Source organism: Pimephales promelas, chromosome 7, assembly GCF_988280905.1.
Source record: "Pimephales promelas chromosome 7, fPimPro1.hap1.1, whole genome shotgun sequence".
Taxonomy (NCBI): Eukaryota; Metazoa; Chordata; class Actinopteri; order Cypriniformes; family Leuciscidae; genus Pimephales; species Pimephales promelas.
This window is the reverse complement of record NC_142775.1, coordinates 10,919,274-10,937,291: the sequence shown is the minus strand read 5'-3', so window position 1 is coordinate 10,937,291 and position 18,018 is coordinate 10,919,274. Positions and strand designations below refer to the sequence as shown.

At 40.3% G+C, this 18,018-nt stretch overlaps 1 protein-coding gene across 6 annotated transcripts in view; it reads left to right on the top strand.

Annotated features, from left to right (window-relative positions):
* gulp1a (GULP PTB domain containing engulfment adaptor 1a) overlaps nt 1–18,018 on the top strand; it is a 103,658-nt gene that overhangs the window by 66,487 nt on the left and 19,153 nt on the right. Inside the window, exons 1-2 of one of the 6 annotated variants that reach the window (XM_039647146.2) lie at nt 3,711–3,993; nt 15,578–15,657. In XM_039647146.2, the coding sequence (XP_039503080.2) occupies nt 15,630–15,657 (28 nt within the window). In that variant the 5' untranslated portion in view covers nt 3,711–3,993; nt 15,578–15,629. Of the gene's footprint in view, nt 1–3,710; nt 3,994–4,070; nt 4,093–9,977; nt 10,033–15,577; nt 15,658–17,438; nt 17,524–18,018 lie in introns of those variants that run through there. The other 5 variants (XM_089133048.1, XM_089133047.1, XM_089133046.1 and 2 more) reach the window with 5 other exon arrangements.

Here is an 18,018-nt window from a genome sequence, read left to right as displayed (position 1 = left end):
GCAGTGTTTTAATGTTTTATCTAGAGATAATTGCTAATCATGATAATAGCAGATTGTCTGAGAAAATAGTTCCAAATAATCCACAACCATGTGTCTGTTTCCATTAAAAAATATAAATTCAATAAAAATACTATTTGGCCAGTGGAAAAGATTGAGAAAATCTTTCTCTGAAATGTATTTGACACTATTTGATTTATTCATTCAAAAACAAGGCAAGGATATAGGCTACTAAAAAAAATAAATAATTTGTGACACGGCACATCTGTATTTCATATTTTCCTAACGTCTTGTACGTTAACATGGTCTCACTTGGATAAATAATAACATGCAAATGATATGCAGATGAGGATATGCATATTTAAACTAGGCATTGTAAGCTCCATATATGGTTATTTCGGGGAGGAGACGCATGTGCGCGCACTCTTCCGCTGACTGGGATTTATAAAGGGAATTCACCGCAGGTTCGGACGGACGCAAGGTTTTATAAATCTGAATATTTTTTGGCGAACGCCATTTTTGGCTTTCGGGCTCACGTACACTTTTAGTAAGGATCCTACGCACAGTTTTATAAATGAGACCCCAGGTCTTTATTAAAAATAACTAAATAAATAAAGGTTTCCTCTGGCTCTTGAATCAGAAAATGTCACCAGCTGACCTATTGAAAACTGATCTGTTGCTTGACCTTGGAGTTGTGCTATTAGTTGATGATAATGTTTGAGTTCTTCTGTAATTATGGCTTATCAAAAATTATCCTAATTAATGAAGAAAAACACTTTAACTTCAAGTGACTGATTTGAAATGCTTTCGGCAGCTAAAAGTGCAGGGGAGATTGAACTCACTATTGATTTCAAATTATTTTGCCTTTAAAAAGAAGCAGACAAGTTGGAACCAAGTGAGCCAAGACTACCACTGGTGCCCCTTCAAAAACAAGTTAAAAGCTTGTCAATGATTCCTGAAAATGTTCCCCACATTGGGAGCTCACTTGGAATTTTGGAACAGAGCTGTGTTTTGAATACTTTTTTTTGTGCCATGATCAGATAGATACAAGTACATTCCTAGAAAAGGAAGACTGGGGTAAAGCAAAAATAGAATTGCAAATACTTTTATCTTAGCTTAGCTTCCAACCTTAAGAAGATTGTGGTCCTCTTTCTCCCAGCCAAGATCTCATAACCCACATTTGATCCACATTTGACCCACACTTTTTAACCCACATTTATTTTCATCTTCTGTAAGTCGCTGAGCCAATGTATCTACACAAATCTCTCCAGTTTCACATTTAGGTTTAGGGTTAGAAGTTGGGAAGTATATTTTCAGATTTTTAACCATTTTCTCTGTGTTTTATTAGTCAGCAATATTACTTATTTGACTGCACTTTATTGGATCTCAATTTAGCTGGATCATAACTCAATTTAGCTGGATCATGACATCACTGTTTTCTTCAGAACTGCTTTATATTAGAATTGCTCTAATTTTCTAATTGATGTACTTTTATACAGAAATAGATCAACACTGAACTGACTTAAAGTGAATAATACCGAATACTATTGTCTTTTTAGAGCTGTTTCACAGCATTATTGAATTCTTTTTGCATCATTGAATTGATATTTTCTTGTCTATCACTGCAAATCTGCTCTGAAACAATTTGTATAATGCATACACGCTATATGATAAAGTTGACTGCCCTTGACTATTATGAATTTGGCAGTGAAGCAAAGCAATTGACACTGGCAGATCATGTGACAGTAACAATATGGTGGATGTAGTAAGTCCAAATTTCATTCATACTAACCATATTCACACTATATAGAAATGTAATTCAAATGTAGGACCTACTCAGAGAGTATGTGTTTTTTTAGACACGCCAAGTGATTTTGAATTAATCTGATGAGTGAAATATTCACTGACTCTCTTATAAAGACATTCACTTGTTTCATCCCTGAATCTGTGTTTTTGAATTGATCGATTGAATGGAAAATTAATTGAATCCCTTTATTGCATTATTGCACACAGTCGTTCTGGAACCCACACTTCTGTGGACATTTTTTGAATGGTAGCACAAATGAGTCATTGGTTATCTTGTTTGAAATTAATTTTTTAAAATGAACAGTTGATTATTTTGTATTACATTTTTGTAGTTCTGCATTCATTATTAGTTGTTGGGACACATTGTTGATGCTGCTTATAGTTTCTTTTCTGGCTCATCTGTAAATGTTACAAGAAAAACATTTAATTTGTTAACATTTCTCACTAATGTCAGCCAGGTGCATGTAAGATTATGACAACTTCTGCACTTCTTAAAGCATATGGTCCAAACCACAGAATAAGTACTTTTAACTCACGAAATGGAAAATGCCAAAGTCTTAAAAGCATTACTTTCCCCTCCCCACATCTGTCCACACAAGGCGGAGGGGGCCGAGATGATGGAAAGGAAAACAAATTTTAGCCTAATAAAGGAAAAGAATCTTTTAAAAATTCTCAGAACTGCTGATGCCAAGACTTGAATGGCCAGCAGAACACCAGAATGGCTGTACTTTTCGCCATATATATATATATATATATATATATATATATATATATATATATATATATTGTATGTATATATATATATATATATATATATATATATATATATATGTATGTATGTATGTATGTATATATATATATATATATATATATTTGTATGTATGTATGTATGTATATATGTATGTATGTGTGTGCATTTTCATGCCCAGTGTCTTGGTCGTGTTGTGATGATGTGTTGAATAAGGCATAGGTGTCAGATTTCAGTGAGCATAACACCGTTAGCTGCCAAGGTCCACTGTCTTGCAGTGGTTGCTCTTGTTGTTCTGTTGGCTGAAGTATGAACCAGAAAGTTTTTGGTTGATGTGTTTGGGTTTTTTTCTGTGATGGAAAACATTTTTGTTTCATCTGTTCAGCAAGTTTTCAGTGAGTTAATGTCCAAATGTGAATTACCGATGCCTTGCTTAACACTGACCAAAAGCAGTAAGATACTTCATATACTGTATCTAACATTAACTAATGGAACCTTATTGTAACTTAAAAAATGTACTTAAAAAGAACTAAGAATGAGCAATACATTTGTTATAGAATTAAATGGCTTATATGAAATAACATTAACATTTACCAATGTTAACAAATGGAAACTTATGATAAAGTATTACCAATAATAATAATAATAATAATAATATTCTTATTAATAATATTTATTATTATTTTTAAACACATCTGGCAGCCTTCACTCATCAGTGGTTCCATAAAGAACTTTTAACATCTATGGAACCTTTCGATTATATAAATGCTTCTTTTATAGTGGAGTTTAGATTATTGAAATATTATTCATATTAAGAAAAAGTGGAAGTGTTCACTGAAAGGTTCTGAAAGGTTCGCTGTGAATTTTTTTTTTTTTTTTTTTTAAGCGTGTTGGTCAGTTACTGCAGTGTTACAGTTTCATTTTGAGTTGCAAGATGGTGCCAATTGTTTATCCTAATGTTGAAAAGGAAAACAAATGGGGGATATACAGATACAAATGTACAGTGTAGTTATCATTATACAGAAATATTTGATAGTACAATGCTTTTATTGACCAATCGGAATTAAGTATTCCAGAGATATAAATCTGAAAAATGTTCCCCCTACACAGCACTACTTAATTCCGTCTTTCATTCTTCCTGTGTCCTTTCTTTCAAGAAGTTCTCTCACACTCATGAGACACCTCGTTTTTCTTGCAAACCCGCCGCCCCTCTTACTTTAGTACTTCAAATAACCCCATCTGGCCCACAGCTGAAAACTATTAAGCACTGCTGGAACTTCCTCCTTAGTATCCCAGCTTGTGTGAAAGCGAATAAGTCGCCCCGCTCTGCTTTTCACCCATCTTTTTGCCTTCGTCTAAAAGCGCTCTCCACTGCTTCCTCATTTGGTTCGTATTTGGCAGAAGACACTGGCTGGTGCTTTGGAAATCTCCTCTCTTTACTGGTAAGAATGTTGGCCTTTTTATGTGGAGAGGTCTGACAGAAAGGACATGAGTGTTTGGAGTATGGCTCTGAGCTCAGCGGTGAATAACAACTGATCCATGTAAGGAATGTAGAGGGTTGAATTATAAACATTGCTTTTTTTGCTATTTGAGCTCAGTGAATGGGGTTTTGTTGGAAAAAAGGGATAGTTTTATTTCTTTTTCTAAGTTAAGTTGAGGTGAAGCTAAGTTTTGTTGTAAATGCTGGCAATGTTGGCTCAGATCTGGGTCATATCAATGGAATGCTCATCCACTTTGAACAGCCTTAAAGGTGCCATCTGTTGAAGTTAAAATATCAAAAAAAATGAGCTACACGCATCAAAAGAATGAGAAGAAATAAGGTCGATGATGTCATTAAAAAAATGATAAGTTATAGTGCTGCCGAGATATTAACCTGAATTAGCATGCTAAATTACTAGCCCAGGCCCGGCAGGTGTCGTAATACCAGTTTGGGCCATGGGGGGCGGTATTGAGAGGGCAACATACACCACCATCCGAACTGAAATACACGAGTAACACACGGCTTTGAATTCACATTGAATACTCATATGAGTCAGGCTGCAAATGTAAGTTACGTGCCCGCCCCAGCGCGCTCACACTAATAAACGCCTCACCTCCGGCGCCGCGCACTCGCAAATAGCCTGGGCTTTTATTTTCCCATATAGTCGAAATGCACCGGCTTATATTTTATACAGGCGTCTATGAGACGGCCTTTATAATTTAGTGTTGAGATGTTGTTCATTGAGTCTCTAATCTCTAAAAATCTCCAAATGCTTCACGTCAAACTGCGGTCTTCCAACCTTTTACTATCGTGTCAAATGATTTGATTAATATGCACTAGGGAGAGAGAGCAAAACAGCAATCGCTCGTGTTGTTTGAAGACGTGAGAGTGCACGCGAGTGCGGCCGCGGCAAAACTCACTTTCTGGAGGTATACTGCCCCCATCTGGTATGGAATATGGAGTATGATTTCATTTGTTATGGCAGATGGCACCTTTAACATTTTTTTTTTTTTTTTTTTTTTTTTTTGTGGTTGTGGATGTTTACATTCTTCGGTTCATCCTGAGCTGGTACATGCTTTATGCTTTGAAAGCCGAATTTAGGATTTTTGAACACCTAAATCTAATGAGATTTTTTTTTTTATTTCCAAACATGGTTATGTGAAAGTTTGTTGTCCTCTTTAGTTCTTTCTTTACTTTCAAATCATTTTTAGTCAAGGACTAAGTACTATATTTGAAAGATTTCTCAAAATATTGTTGTTTAAATAACTAAAATGTTATTTAATGATTTGAAAATTAAAGTGTTTTGATAGTTGGATAGAATTTTTAAAGAAACACAATTTCCTAATAGTCAGTTTTTAAAAAGGTTATTTTTGACACTACATAAATTATCCTGTTGTAGCTTCTTTTTTGAATAAATGTGAGAATAAAATGTGCAACACTTTTAATATTGGTGGGTTTTTTTAAAGCAATAAATAAATAAATAAAAATGTTGACTATTCCCACATTTATTTGTTCATAAGATAAGACAATTTGTTCATCTGTTGTAGTCTAGAGAGCCATTGTCCAAATAGCCTATTTCACTAAAATGGACAATTCCTGAAAGGAATGTAACTCTCGTTCCCTGAGTAGGGAATGGAGACATTAGGTCGGATGACGGAGAATGGGGGGTTTCATCTAGAAAGCCAATCCTCTTCGAGTATTAAAAATGAGCCGAAATGCCATGGGTCTGCAGAATTTATATAGCGTATCCCCGTCTCACCTCGTGAGTATAAAAGGAGGAAGCGGACGCGACCGCAGTATGTCTTCGCTGAGGAGCCAAGACTGAACTCAGGCATCTACCCAGCGGTACAGCGGAAGTGGCAGGGAGACGTAACGTCTCTGTTCCCTACTCAGGGAACAAGGGTTACATACGTAACCGAGACGTTCCCTTTCGTAGTCACTGCGAGTTACGTCGGATGACGGAGAATGGGGGTCCCCCGTGTAATCACACCACCTTCACAGCTGTCTTCCAGTGCCCTGTGAAGTCTGAACCCCTGTCGTGAACTTAACATATATCATATCAGCTGTACCGAATGGGGATGGAGTCGCCATTCGCCAGAGACTGGATGGAACCGAGACCAGGGGTTAAAGTGGGCCGGAACGGTCCGGAACTGCGTTCCGGCACCTCAGATAAATTAATTAATAAATAGATTAATTAATCTCAATGAATCTTGCTTCTCCAGATATGGACCAACTTCCCTTCCTACCCGTTGAACGCGAGCGATAAACAAAGTATAAACTATATAAAGTATATACTGTATAAAGTACATACGCATAAAGTATAAACTAGGTAAAGTATAAACGCCTCGTCTGTTTGGAGAGGTGCGCGCGGAGCCTCGCGCTTGTGCGGACGCGTCGAGTATATAACTTACACAAGGCTTTACAAATGCTTGAAATGCACTCGCGGTGGTTGAGCGCGGTAAAGTTAGTTTTAGGTCCGAAATGTTTCACCTGACATTTGTTTTCCCTATAGCCACTGTTATAGGTCTTACAAAGACATTAATAGCAGGATTAGTTTTAACAAACCATTGTATATCGACATTAATATTCATTCATTAATATTCAAAAATCACCTGCGTGCATTTAATGCTGCATATTTATACCTGAGAATGCTTTGACGCGTTTGCACAGCGCATGATGAGGGAACGTCTGCCAATTCCACCACTGCGTTAAACGTAGCCTATAATTTGCATTTTTTAAAATTACTTTTTAAATTCCAAAGCTTGTAGAAGGTGGCAATACTGACCTGGTGGCCTTGAGTAAATTAACTTGTTTAAGATAATGATTCATAAAACATATAATTATCACTTAAGCCTATTTACTTCACTGACACAGACGAAAATGAAAGACTATCAGTCAAAGTTCAGGGGGTTTAGGAGTTTAGGAGGCGGAAGAAATGGGGCAGGATAAGGATACTGAGAAAAAGAAAGCGTAGATGAGGAGAGAGCAGGTGCTATTGACAAAATAATCAAATACCCACTAACATGGTTTTAAAGCTATTATCCTTTTTTTTGGCCTTCAAAAGTCTTAAATTGCACATAATTTGGTCCCAAACCCCACTTTTTGTCCCAGTGCCAAAATATAACCATTAAAATATCAAGTAAATAAGTGACAGGCTACTTGGTGCCACAGCAACACCCAAAAAGTATTGCTATACCACGATAATCAATATGTTGTCCCACGGTGAGTCATTTTTCTCTGTTGCACCTACACAAAATTTGAGGGTTCCCCCACCTGACAAATCCCACTTTAACCACTGACCGAGACAGCTCGTCGGCTGCAAAGTTCCGCTCTCCTGGAATGTGGATATCACAAAGGGACCTCAGGTGCTTCTGACTCCATAAGAGGAGGTGGTGTGCGAGTTGCGACATCCGGCGAGAGCGTAGACCACCCTGACGGTTGATGTACGCTACTGTCGCGGTATTGTCTGAACGGACTAGTACGTGTTGACCCCTGAGCAACGCATGGAAGCGGTGCAGGGCAAGGCGTACTGCCAGCAACTCGAGGCAATTGACATGCATGAGGCGCTGGGGTCCTGTCCAGGAGCCCGCGGCTGCATGCCCATTGCACATGGCGCCCCAACCCGTGGCATCTGTGGAGACAACAACATGCCTGGAAACTCGCTCTAGGGGAACTCCGGCCCATAGAAAGCTGAGGTTCCTCCATGGGGTGAAGCTCTGACGGCAGGTCGGAGTCACTGGAACTCTGAGTGTACTGTGATGCCATGCCCACCTCGGGAGTCGATCGCGAAGCCACAACTGAAGCGGTCTCATATGAAGCAATCCAAATGGCGTTGCCGCGGCTGCGGATGCCACATGCCCCAGGAGCCTCTGAAAAAGTTTCAGTGGAACCGCACTCTTGCCCTCGAACTGTCGAAGACAAGTCAGCAGTGGGTGTGCGTGCTCGCTCGTAAGCTGCGCGGACATGGCGACCGAGTCGATCTCCATACCGAGAAAATAGATCCTCTGCACGGGGCAAAGTTTGCTCTTCTCCCAGTTGACCCGAAGGCCCAGACGGGCTAGGTACCGGACCATGAGGTCTCTGTGTTCGCAGACCTGATCTTTTGAGAGTGAGCTAAGATTAGCCAGTCGTCGAGATAATTCAGGACGCGAAACCCCTTGTTCGCGAAGGGGAACAAGGGCTGCCTCAACAATCTTCGTAAAGACGCGAGGAGACAGAAACAGCCCGAATGGGAGAACCGTGTACTGATATGCCTGCCCCTCCAGACACCGTCTGTGTCGAGGTAAAATGGAGACATGAAAGTAAGCGTCCTTCAGGTCTATCGCTGCAAACCAATCGTGGGACCGAACACATTCGAAAATGCGATTGGCCGTGAGCATTTTGAACGGCAGACGGTGAAGGGTGCAGTTCAAAACGCGCAGGTCCAGAATCGGTCGTAACCCACCAGTTTTCTTGGGGACAATGAAGTAGGGGCTGTAAAACCCTGACCTCATCTCGGCTGGAGGGACAGCCTCGATTGCACCCTTCGCCAGCAGGGTGGCAACCTCCGCTCTCATGACCGGGGCATTGCCACCGACCATCGTAAAGTGGACTCCCCTGAAGCAGGGAGGAGACCGTGCGAACTGAATCGCATATCCGAGCCTGATAGTTCGGGCGACCCAACGGGACAGATTGGGGAGCTCTAACCAAGACCCCAAAAACTGATCTAGTGGAATCATCCGGGCCACAGCCCCCCCCCCAGAGGGGCAGCGGGGCGGAGAGACCGGCACAGGCGAGGGTGGCATAGCGACCCTGCGATGAGAGTGGTGTGAGTCTGTCATCCGCACCCTCAGAGACAGAGGAGGATGAGAGTGGCAAGGCACGGGGGCGTCGCACACTGCCATCCGGCTCTGTGTGCTCAGTGATGGTGTCAATTCTTTCTTTAACCAAATTAGGGTACTGCCCACCCGTGGGTGAGCAGCGGAACAAAAGATTCTCCCCCGGCCCTCCACCAGGGGAAAGGGGGGCCTGCTACCGCCTCCTGAGAAAGAAATGATGCCCTCACTAAGCAGCCCGTCTCAGGACTGCCGCTTGGCCTGGCGTTTAGTGCGGCGCGGGGGCTGTGGCGCCTTCCTGCGGCTTCCTCCACGACGCGGCCCGGGTGAAGGCTGCTGCTGGGGCCGTGCGCCCTCGGCGGCGAGCAGGCTGAGGCGTCTGTACCGACGGCTGGGTGGAGGCAGCAGCTGGCCGTCGGGGAAGAATATGTTTGATGGCCTCAGACTGCTTCTGGGCGGTTGAGAACTGCTGGGCAAAGTCCTCAACCACACCGCCGAAAAGGCCAGCCTGGGATATGGGGGTGTCGAGCAGACGAGTCCGCTCGGCGTCCCGCATATCGGCCAGGTTGAGCCAGAGGTGACGTTCCTGGACCACGTTAGTGGCCATCACCTGATCCAGGGAGCGTGCGGCCACTTAAGTCGCCCGGAGAGCGAGGTCGGTGGCGGCATGCAGTTCGTCAAACGTCCCAGGATCAGTCCCGCCCTCGTGCATGTCTCTGAGCAGCTGGGCCTGGTAGACCATAGCATGCATGGCAGCAGCCGCCTATCCTGCAGCTCTGTAAGACCTCGCTACCATAGATGACGAGAACCTACAGGCCTTGGATGGGTGCTTTGGATTGCCACGAGAGGAGGCGCTCTGAGGACACAATTGCATCACAACAGAACGCTCCACCGCGGGAACCCCAGTGTACCCATGGGCAGCTCGCCGTCGAGGGGGGAAAGGCGGAGAAAGCTGACGAACGCTCACGGGAGTTCAAAGGAGTCTTCCATGATTTCATCAACTCCTCATGCAGTTCCGGGAAGAAAGGAATTTATGTTCCCACAAAAAGAACATGAGTCATCCACGAGCACTGCTTTTGTGTGCTCAAAGCCCAGACACACAAAACAGTTCACAGATCGCAGGCAATGTGATGACTTGCTGGGTACCGCCGTCACACCAACACTGGAGAGTCGCTCGTCTCGAAGAGGTGAGTCACTTGTAAACTCACATCTTGTGGCTTGTGGAGTGAAGAGGTTCTCTTGGCTCCGAAGCGAAAACATACTGCGGTTGCGTCCGCTTCCTCCTTTTATACTCACAAGGTGAGGTGAGGATACGCTATGCAAATTCTGCAGACCCATGGCATTTCTTTGCCATTGGCTTGTTTTTTAATACTCGAAGAGGATTGGCTTTCTAGGCGAAACCCCCCATTCTCCGTCATCCGACGTAACTCGGAGTGACTACGAAAGGGAACAGCTGTTTTCAACAAATCATTTTGTGAGATTTGAGATTAATTTGGACTTGGTTCCCAGTAATTGCTGTTTGCAACTTTATTTTCATTTTTAATCCAGCAAAAAGGACCAAGGCAACGTCAGACCTCACATCTGGGGGACTGTAGCTTCTCCACTCAACAGTTATAAATGGCTTTGGGTTCTCTCAGACATGCCTAAGCTAGAGTTCACTTTGAAGACACTAAATATTATCAGCAAACTTTGCAGCTCAGCATAAAAGAATGGTCTCAGGGTCTTTGCCCAGGTGTGAAAGGACGACAGATAAAATTGTGTAGCAGAATGACTGGGAAAGAGTGGGCATAATAGCCACAGGGTTATTGTACACTCTCCGTGGAATGTTGTTATGAAATGGTATGAGCATTTTTCCTGTGTAGTTGTGGAGCAAATGTGTTAGTGAGGAGATTTGTGCAATGGTGATCATATGACTGACACTTATATATACTGATATGTCAGCCCTTTTTCACAAGTTTTCTGAACTGTGACAGAACTCCTAATGATTTATGAATTATTTTTGAATGAATTGTTCCACTTCTTGGTCTCTTTAGACCGCTGGCAGTGACGTGACAAACTCGTGATTTCACCTGCTAAGTCAGTGATGACCACTGTCCTTGTACGTTGGTTTGGCTCTTTATGACAGCTCAATTACCCGTGAATAAAAATACAAGTGCCCGCCTTCCTGTTCAGCCCCTTTGTGTTTAACTTGGCAGTCTGGAATGCTGTTGTCTGTTTGCACTGTTCACTTGGGAGCCTAAATGTGCCTGTATACATGTACATAATTTCATATTTTCTAACTGGCTTTACAGACACACAGAGACATTTACAGTATTTGCACAGTTGGTCACAAATAGACTCATTGGCTCAAACCATTAAGCTGCTCACATATTGTCATCATCATGGTGTACCAAGTGGGGTGTTTAGATATGTTTGTAATAGATATGTAATAGTAATAGATATGTAATATGTTTTAGATTTAAAAAATAAATAAATAAATAAACATGCATTGTTCTGTCATGAAACCTTAAATCACATTCTTCTGTGCCAAGATGTCATCCCAAAATACTATAATTTACTGCTTCCCTCCAATGACGCTCCACGCCCTTTGCATGAAAACACCATAAAAACCACTTCTTACACTGCTTATTTTGCAAGATGCTGTGTGAAAGGACTAGAATACTAGAACAAAAAGTGCACTTCAGATTCCCCATGGACAGTTCACAATTAATGTTAAAGGCAGGGTAGGTAGAAATTTTCTAAACTTTTTTTCCAAATTTGTTTAAACTGTCTATGTATACCAATACATAATTAAAATCTAAGTACTCTGAGAAAGAAAGTATACAAATCGAGTGTCTGTAGTCCTCTCAGTGCTGCAATAAACACAGCTCATTATTTCCGACCAGAACGAAATAAATAATTGGCTGGGCGACTGTCACTCACCATTGCTACCAGCACTGCTGCGTAAGAGCAGCCCACATGCGCGCACACGTTTGCTCGAGGACTGGAAGAGGCACGGAAGCTAGGAAGAATCACAATTATGGCAGAGAAAGAACAGTCAAAATTCCCAGTTACCTGCACATGCAGTCAGCGAAGGAAAACCAGACAAAAGAGGAAGACAGTAATTGAAAAGGCTATGACCAAAAAGTCTTTGGATAAAGCAAGAAGTCAGACGAGAGTCAATATCGGCGGGGCTTTCCAGCCGTGGCGACAACTGACAACCAGGGCCTGAAAAGAGACGCCAGCAGTGCTTTCGTGGAAGCTCTTACATGTAAAACACCATATATGTTATGAATCTTACACGAAATTCACCTTATAACAGTGTAACTTATGGTAACGGGAAAGCGTGTATCAATGCAACCTGTTTTTAGTTTGTCTGTTTTTAGTTTTTTTTACTAGCTCGTTACCGAATCAAACTCAATATATTTTAAACTTTACCATTACCATTATCGATATGCTAGCTTGATAGTGACTACTACCAGCCATGTTAGTTGTTTATATTAATAATGATGAAGTTAGGCATTTTATTACATATGATTCTGAAATTATGTCACTACATGCACTGCTCCTCTCTGCGGCACTGGTAAACGCGTCCTCCAGCTGAGTGCAGTCGGAAGCGCGCGTTCATATGTTTTGGGGGGCGTGGCTTTGTAAGGATCCCAGATGGGAGGGGGTGGGGGGTGTTTGTTGCAGCACTGAGAGGACTACAGACAGTCGATTTGTATAATTTCTTTTTCAGAGTACTTGCATTTTAATTATGTATTGGTATATATGGACAGTTTAAACAAATTTGAGGAAAAGTTTTTTTTTTTTTTTTTAGAAAATGTCTACCCCAGCTTTAAGGTTGTTCAGTTATTCATTAAAAGAATGTTATTTTTGTGCTCATCTTCTGTTGTGTACAGTATTAAAACTTTAAAACTTTGCAGTTTTATTTTATTGTCTTACTGCATTTTGATATGAACATGATAGGCGGCACACAATAAATTCAGTCATGCAATGATAAACATAACCAGGAAAAAATATGGCCTTAAGTTAACATGACTGGTAGACAGGCAGTGGGAATGATGAGCTTCCACTGAAGTCATTATGAAGTTAAAGATGCATTTCTCTGAAGTCTCTATGAAAAAAGTTTGTCTTCACTGCATCGGGGAAATCTGTAATGCTCACATCCTGGGGATGTCTTACGTTCTCTTCTTTCACCATTAATTCATCCGTCAGTGCTATTGTAATATGTCTGCCCATTGGGCTTAATATTTGAATAGTTTGTCTCATAGCCTATATAAGTCATTGGCTTAGCTTATCTCCTGGTGTTTGACAATGCCTGAGAGGGAGAGGCTCAGGAACAAGCATGCAGTGAAAAGCTTAAAGACTCAATGAAATGAGCACCTTTTTCTGTCTTGTCACATTGTTTTTCCTATTGAAGCAGAACGTTTTGAGTGGTACTTAGTGTAGGGCTTGCACTATATTGGAAAAAAAAGTTACATTGCGATATTTAGTTTTTCTGTGCTGATATATTCACTGTAAAACATTTCTAACCTCCCCAACAAATTAAGTGAAAATTGTTTTTAAGTAAATCTTCTGCAGTGTTGCAATGCATTCTCATCCTAGGGCATCATCTAACGCAGTGGTTCCTAAACCTGTCCTGGAGGACCACCACCACTGCACGTTTTCGTTGTCTCCCTAATCAAACACACCTGATTCAACTCATCAGTTCATTATCACATGGGTTAATGAGCGGATGAGTCGAATTAGGTGTGTTTGATTAGGGAGACATGGAAAACGTGCAGTGGTGGTGGTCCTCCAGGAAAGGTTTGGGAACCACTGACTATCTGACGCTTTTGACCATGCGTCAACATCAGACGCACGTGGCACCCTTTAGCGGCAATATGAGACTCTTCCGTTATGGGTAGGTTTAGGTCTGGGGTAGGGTTAGGGTTAGACCACTAGGAGGCGCCTTCTAGCCCATATATCTGCGTCTCATATTGACGCTAAAGGGTGCCATGTGCGTTAAATGTTGACGCATGGTTAAAAGCGTCAGTTAGATGACGGCTTGGGATGACACCGGGCTGTTGATAGTTTTCTTTTTACCTTTCATTCCACTTGAGTTTTCATTCCCCCTGATTTTGACTTATGATTATAAAATAAAAGTAATCAGCATGATTCTGTGATTATTATTAAAAATAAAAGTAAACAATAATTATATTCAAATAACTCTAAAAACAATAAGGGGAGTAATACAACTTTATTCTACTGAAAAATTGCAATTCCAATATTTTCATCTCCATATGTGTTAGGCGCTAAAGTGTAGTTTGTTAACGTTTAAAGGTGCAGTAAGCGATTTCTAAAAAAAACCTCTGTTCATATTTGAATTCGCCAAAACAAAAGGATCACATCCCTATCTTGATAGCTCTGCCATCAATTTCATTAACACATTTTACAACACAGGCACCTCCCCCCATTGAGTGTATAACCCCCTTACTGCTAATTGGCTACAAGTGTGTTTTGGTGATGTGTCTGATATACTCTTTTAGAACTGGCTGTGTCGTCGCCGACACAGATCAGCAAGTTGTATTCATTGTACCGTAACTCTTCAACCATTTGCCCTATCAAAAACATTTAAATTGCCCCTGACAGTCGACAACATGCACTTTCTTTCGGCAATATATGGCTTATTACGGTTATTTCAGCGTCAGCTTTTTGACAGCAGTTTTCTGACAGAGCGGGAAGGAAAGATCTGAACAGAGAGATATGAAGCGTGGCAGGCTATATTGTTTTGTATTGCATAAAATAATAAAATAAACTAGCAAATACATGGCGAAAGAAGTGGTAGACCGCAGAAGAGGAGATTGGGATGATTTTTAATGAAACTTGGGAGGCGGGTGGCTGTTACTTTTTCACATATCTTAGCATGTGGTGTATGCATGCGTGTGTGTGTGTGCCTATGAATGGACGCATTTGTATGTGTGTGTGTATGATAAAGTGTCCTAAATGAAAACTCTGCAACCCAATGTCACAAAAACACTTGTATAGATGTATTATACTTCCTTTTCAACTTTAAAGTTTTAGTTTCTTTCATTCGTGATTTTTCAGGGTTTTTTTCTAAATAAAAATCAGAAAATGTATTCTTGGTTTTTTTTTTTTGTCTATTTAAATTCTATTTACAAACTCGCCACACACAATAATGCTCAATAACTGTAATTTGTTGACAGCTAATATTTTTTTGAAAAAGATGACACCTTTTTACAGTCAAAAATATCAAACTATGTTAAAAACACCTTTAGCTTCAGGTTCTTCATACACAAGAATCCAATTTTATATTCATTGGGATCTTAAGCAATTTAAAGTGTTTTCAGCTTGTTTTTTTTCTGCACATTTGATTTCACTTTTGAACTTTTGTCTGACTTTTGAAAACACTCTGCATCTACCATCCTCCACAAATACAAGTTCAAATATTTGAGCCATGAAGAGCATAGTTACCCATAATATTTATAGTTTTGACTTATTCCCCCTACCTGCTGTAATACTTCTTCATAGTAGAGATATTTGTTTTATTTTTTTTTGTTTTTTGTTTTTAAGTTATTTCCTGTGAACCCAATAGCTTTTAACCCAGTAACATTTTCAGCAATAACACACCCTAGTAGATTTAACCTTAAGGCAAATTCAAAGATTTTTTTTTTTTTTTTTTTTGAAGCATGTATTCCTACTTCTCAGACTCCATGGAGTAAATTTCCATATATGCTCTCATCCCGGCAGGTAGAAGTGGCATATTCCAGGAAATTGCAGCCAAGACAGTGTGTTTTCAAGCATGAACCGGGCATTTAACAGAAAAAAAGGTATGTGTTGTGCTTGTTTTTTGTCTTGCTTTCCTCTCCTTTTTCTGTCCGTCAATGGAACAAAATCTTTATGGCTGTCAAACGATACAAAAATTATAATGACTAAAGAATGATGATAAAAAAATGTAACCAAATTAATTACATTTAATTAATCACAGTATTATTTACATATATCAATATTAAATTGATATTTGTGTGTATTTTGAAGTCATTGAACATGTGAATGTACTTGAATTGCTCTGATGGTTGGAAGTAGCAGAAAGTACAGATTTGACTACAGACCAGGGAAACTGTAGCCTGGTTAAAACCAGACCATTCTCAGTTGTAACTGAGATATGGTCTGGCAAAGCGTCATAGACAAATCATTTCCAGAGGGGCGTCACCAGCGGACGTCGCGGGTAGACCTAAATCCAATCACCAGAAACATCTCCGAATGTTGTTCTTTGCTCGTTTTTTAACAAAAGGAAAACGTTCAAATCACTTAAAAACAGACGCAATAGCTGATTCGAGCAAGTGATGTTCGACGCGGCGTCCATCTTTGTAATGTAGGCTACAAAATCTGCTTCAAAATCCCAGCGCTGTCGTCATCGTGTAAAGCCCGCCCCAACGTTTCTGATTGGTGCCGCGTTTTCTGCGGACTGGAAATGGGTTTGAATGAGCTCTTTGCCAGACTAACTTACAGAGCAAATCTAAATTTCCCAGGCTAGGGAAACCGATTACTTTGGCTTTTTTTTTTTTTTTTAAATAATAATAATAATGATTCACAATATAATAATGTTTTAAAAAAAATGACAGTCCTAATAGAAAACCTTATAAAAATATCTACTATTCAGACTCCGGTACCTGTACCTCTCTCTTATTCTTTCTTTCTCAACCTCTGTTTGTTCCTACCCTAGTCTCTTCTGCCTTTCTGTCATTTCTCAGTGGCTTGGATCAGACAACCTGTCTGGCTCCAGACGCCTGTTTTTTCTCTCTCTCTCTCTCTCTATGTATTTACAACCACCTGTCCCACCCTTTTTTCCAAAAAGAATTAATGGATCTTTGATGTGATAAACCCAACTGGCCAATCTTCGATCCCAGATGGCAGGGATTGCACTGGTAATATTTCTGTGTTTGGAGCTCCTGTTGCTCTGTCTGGCTCGCTTTGAAGATATGGGCTATAATCGCAAGCGCTGTCCCATGCTAAATCCCTTGGGATGATGGAAGATATGATGATGTTTTCAGATGACTGTAACACATTTGGTTTTTATTTTATTAATTTGCAAGTATATTACATAGAGATTAATTATTTGAGGATTTTCACAAACTGTTAATTATATTAAGTAGGCCACTATAGCTGATCACCATGTCATTGAATTGTGAATGAAATCATTATGAATCAAGCTACTGTTCATTTTTGTATTGCATCATGTGTATTGGTGCATCTCTAGTGTACTACATTCAGTTAATTTGGTCATTTATCCAGAAAAAGTTATCTGATTTCATAAAGAGGTTAGGCATAACAAAGTAATTATTTTGGCACTGGAAAAAGCTCTTGCGGCCTCAACACATTTCCCTCCATTGCATTGCACGGATGTTCCTGCTGTCACAATCACCTTCTTTCTGGTGCACAAGACAGTGCTGTTGGACCGTGGAGAGCACCAATTGCCCATCTGTCTGAAAGACAGCATTACATTCTCCAACTAACACAAAAAGGTCTATCCAGCCCGCTTATGAACAATAGCGGCATTTACCAGAGAGAGACAGTAATCATTTTATGACCATGCATTCATTACCCGCAGTGTCTAGTGTGAGTTCTGATGTGATGATACAGAAGAGGTTTCTGTCTAATGGAGTCTGACTAATGCCACCCTGCTTTAAAATGAGGTGGGTGATTCGTCATTGGTCTGTTAGGTAATGTAAATATGTCTTTCTTTATTGTTTCTTTTTGGTCATATGGAGTTAATGTATGATCATTTGTCTCAAAACTCAGCCTAATAAAATATTCTTGGTAAAAGTTGATGATGATGTTTATGCCGGATGGATGGATATCAAGTTACACAAGGGCTGGGTATAGGACAGAACACATATTGAGTTAATTGTACTTCACAAATTAGGTTGGTTATTTAACCCAGTATGATAGTAATGTATTTTATGCTTTGTTATCAACCTATTACATACGTTACTAATACTATTTTTATTAAACAATAATAAAATTACAGACAATGAATGAAAACCTCACTATTTGTATATAGTCTATTAATATTTAACAATGTAGAGTCTGTGCTATATAAACTATGAATTAACCATTGACTAATAGACTAATAATCATGTTACCAAATAATATTTTGATCTTTGAGGGTTATCTGCTGAAAAAAAATA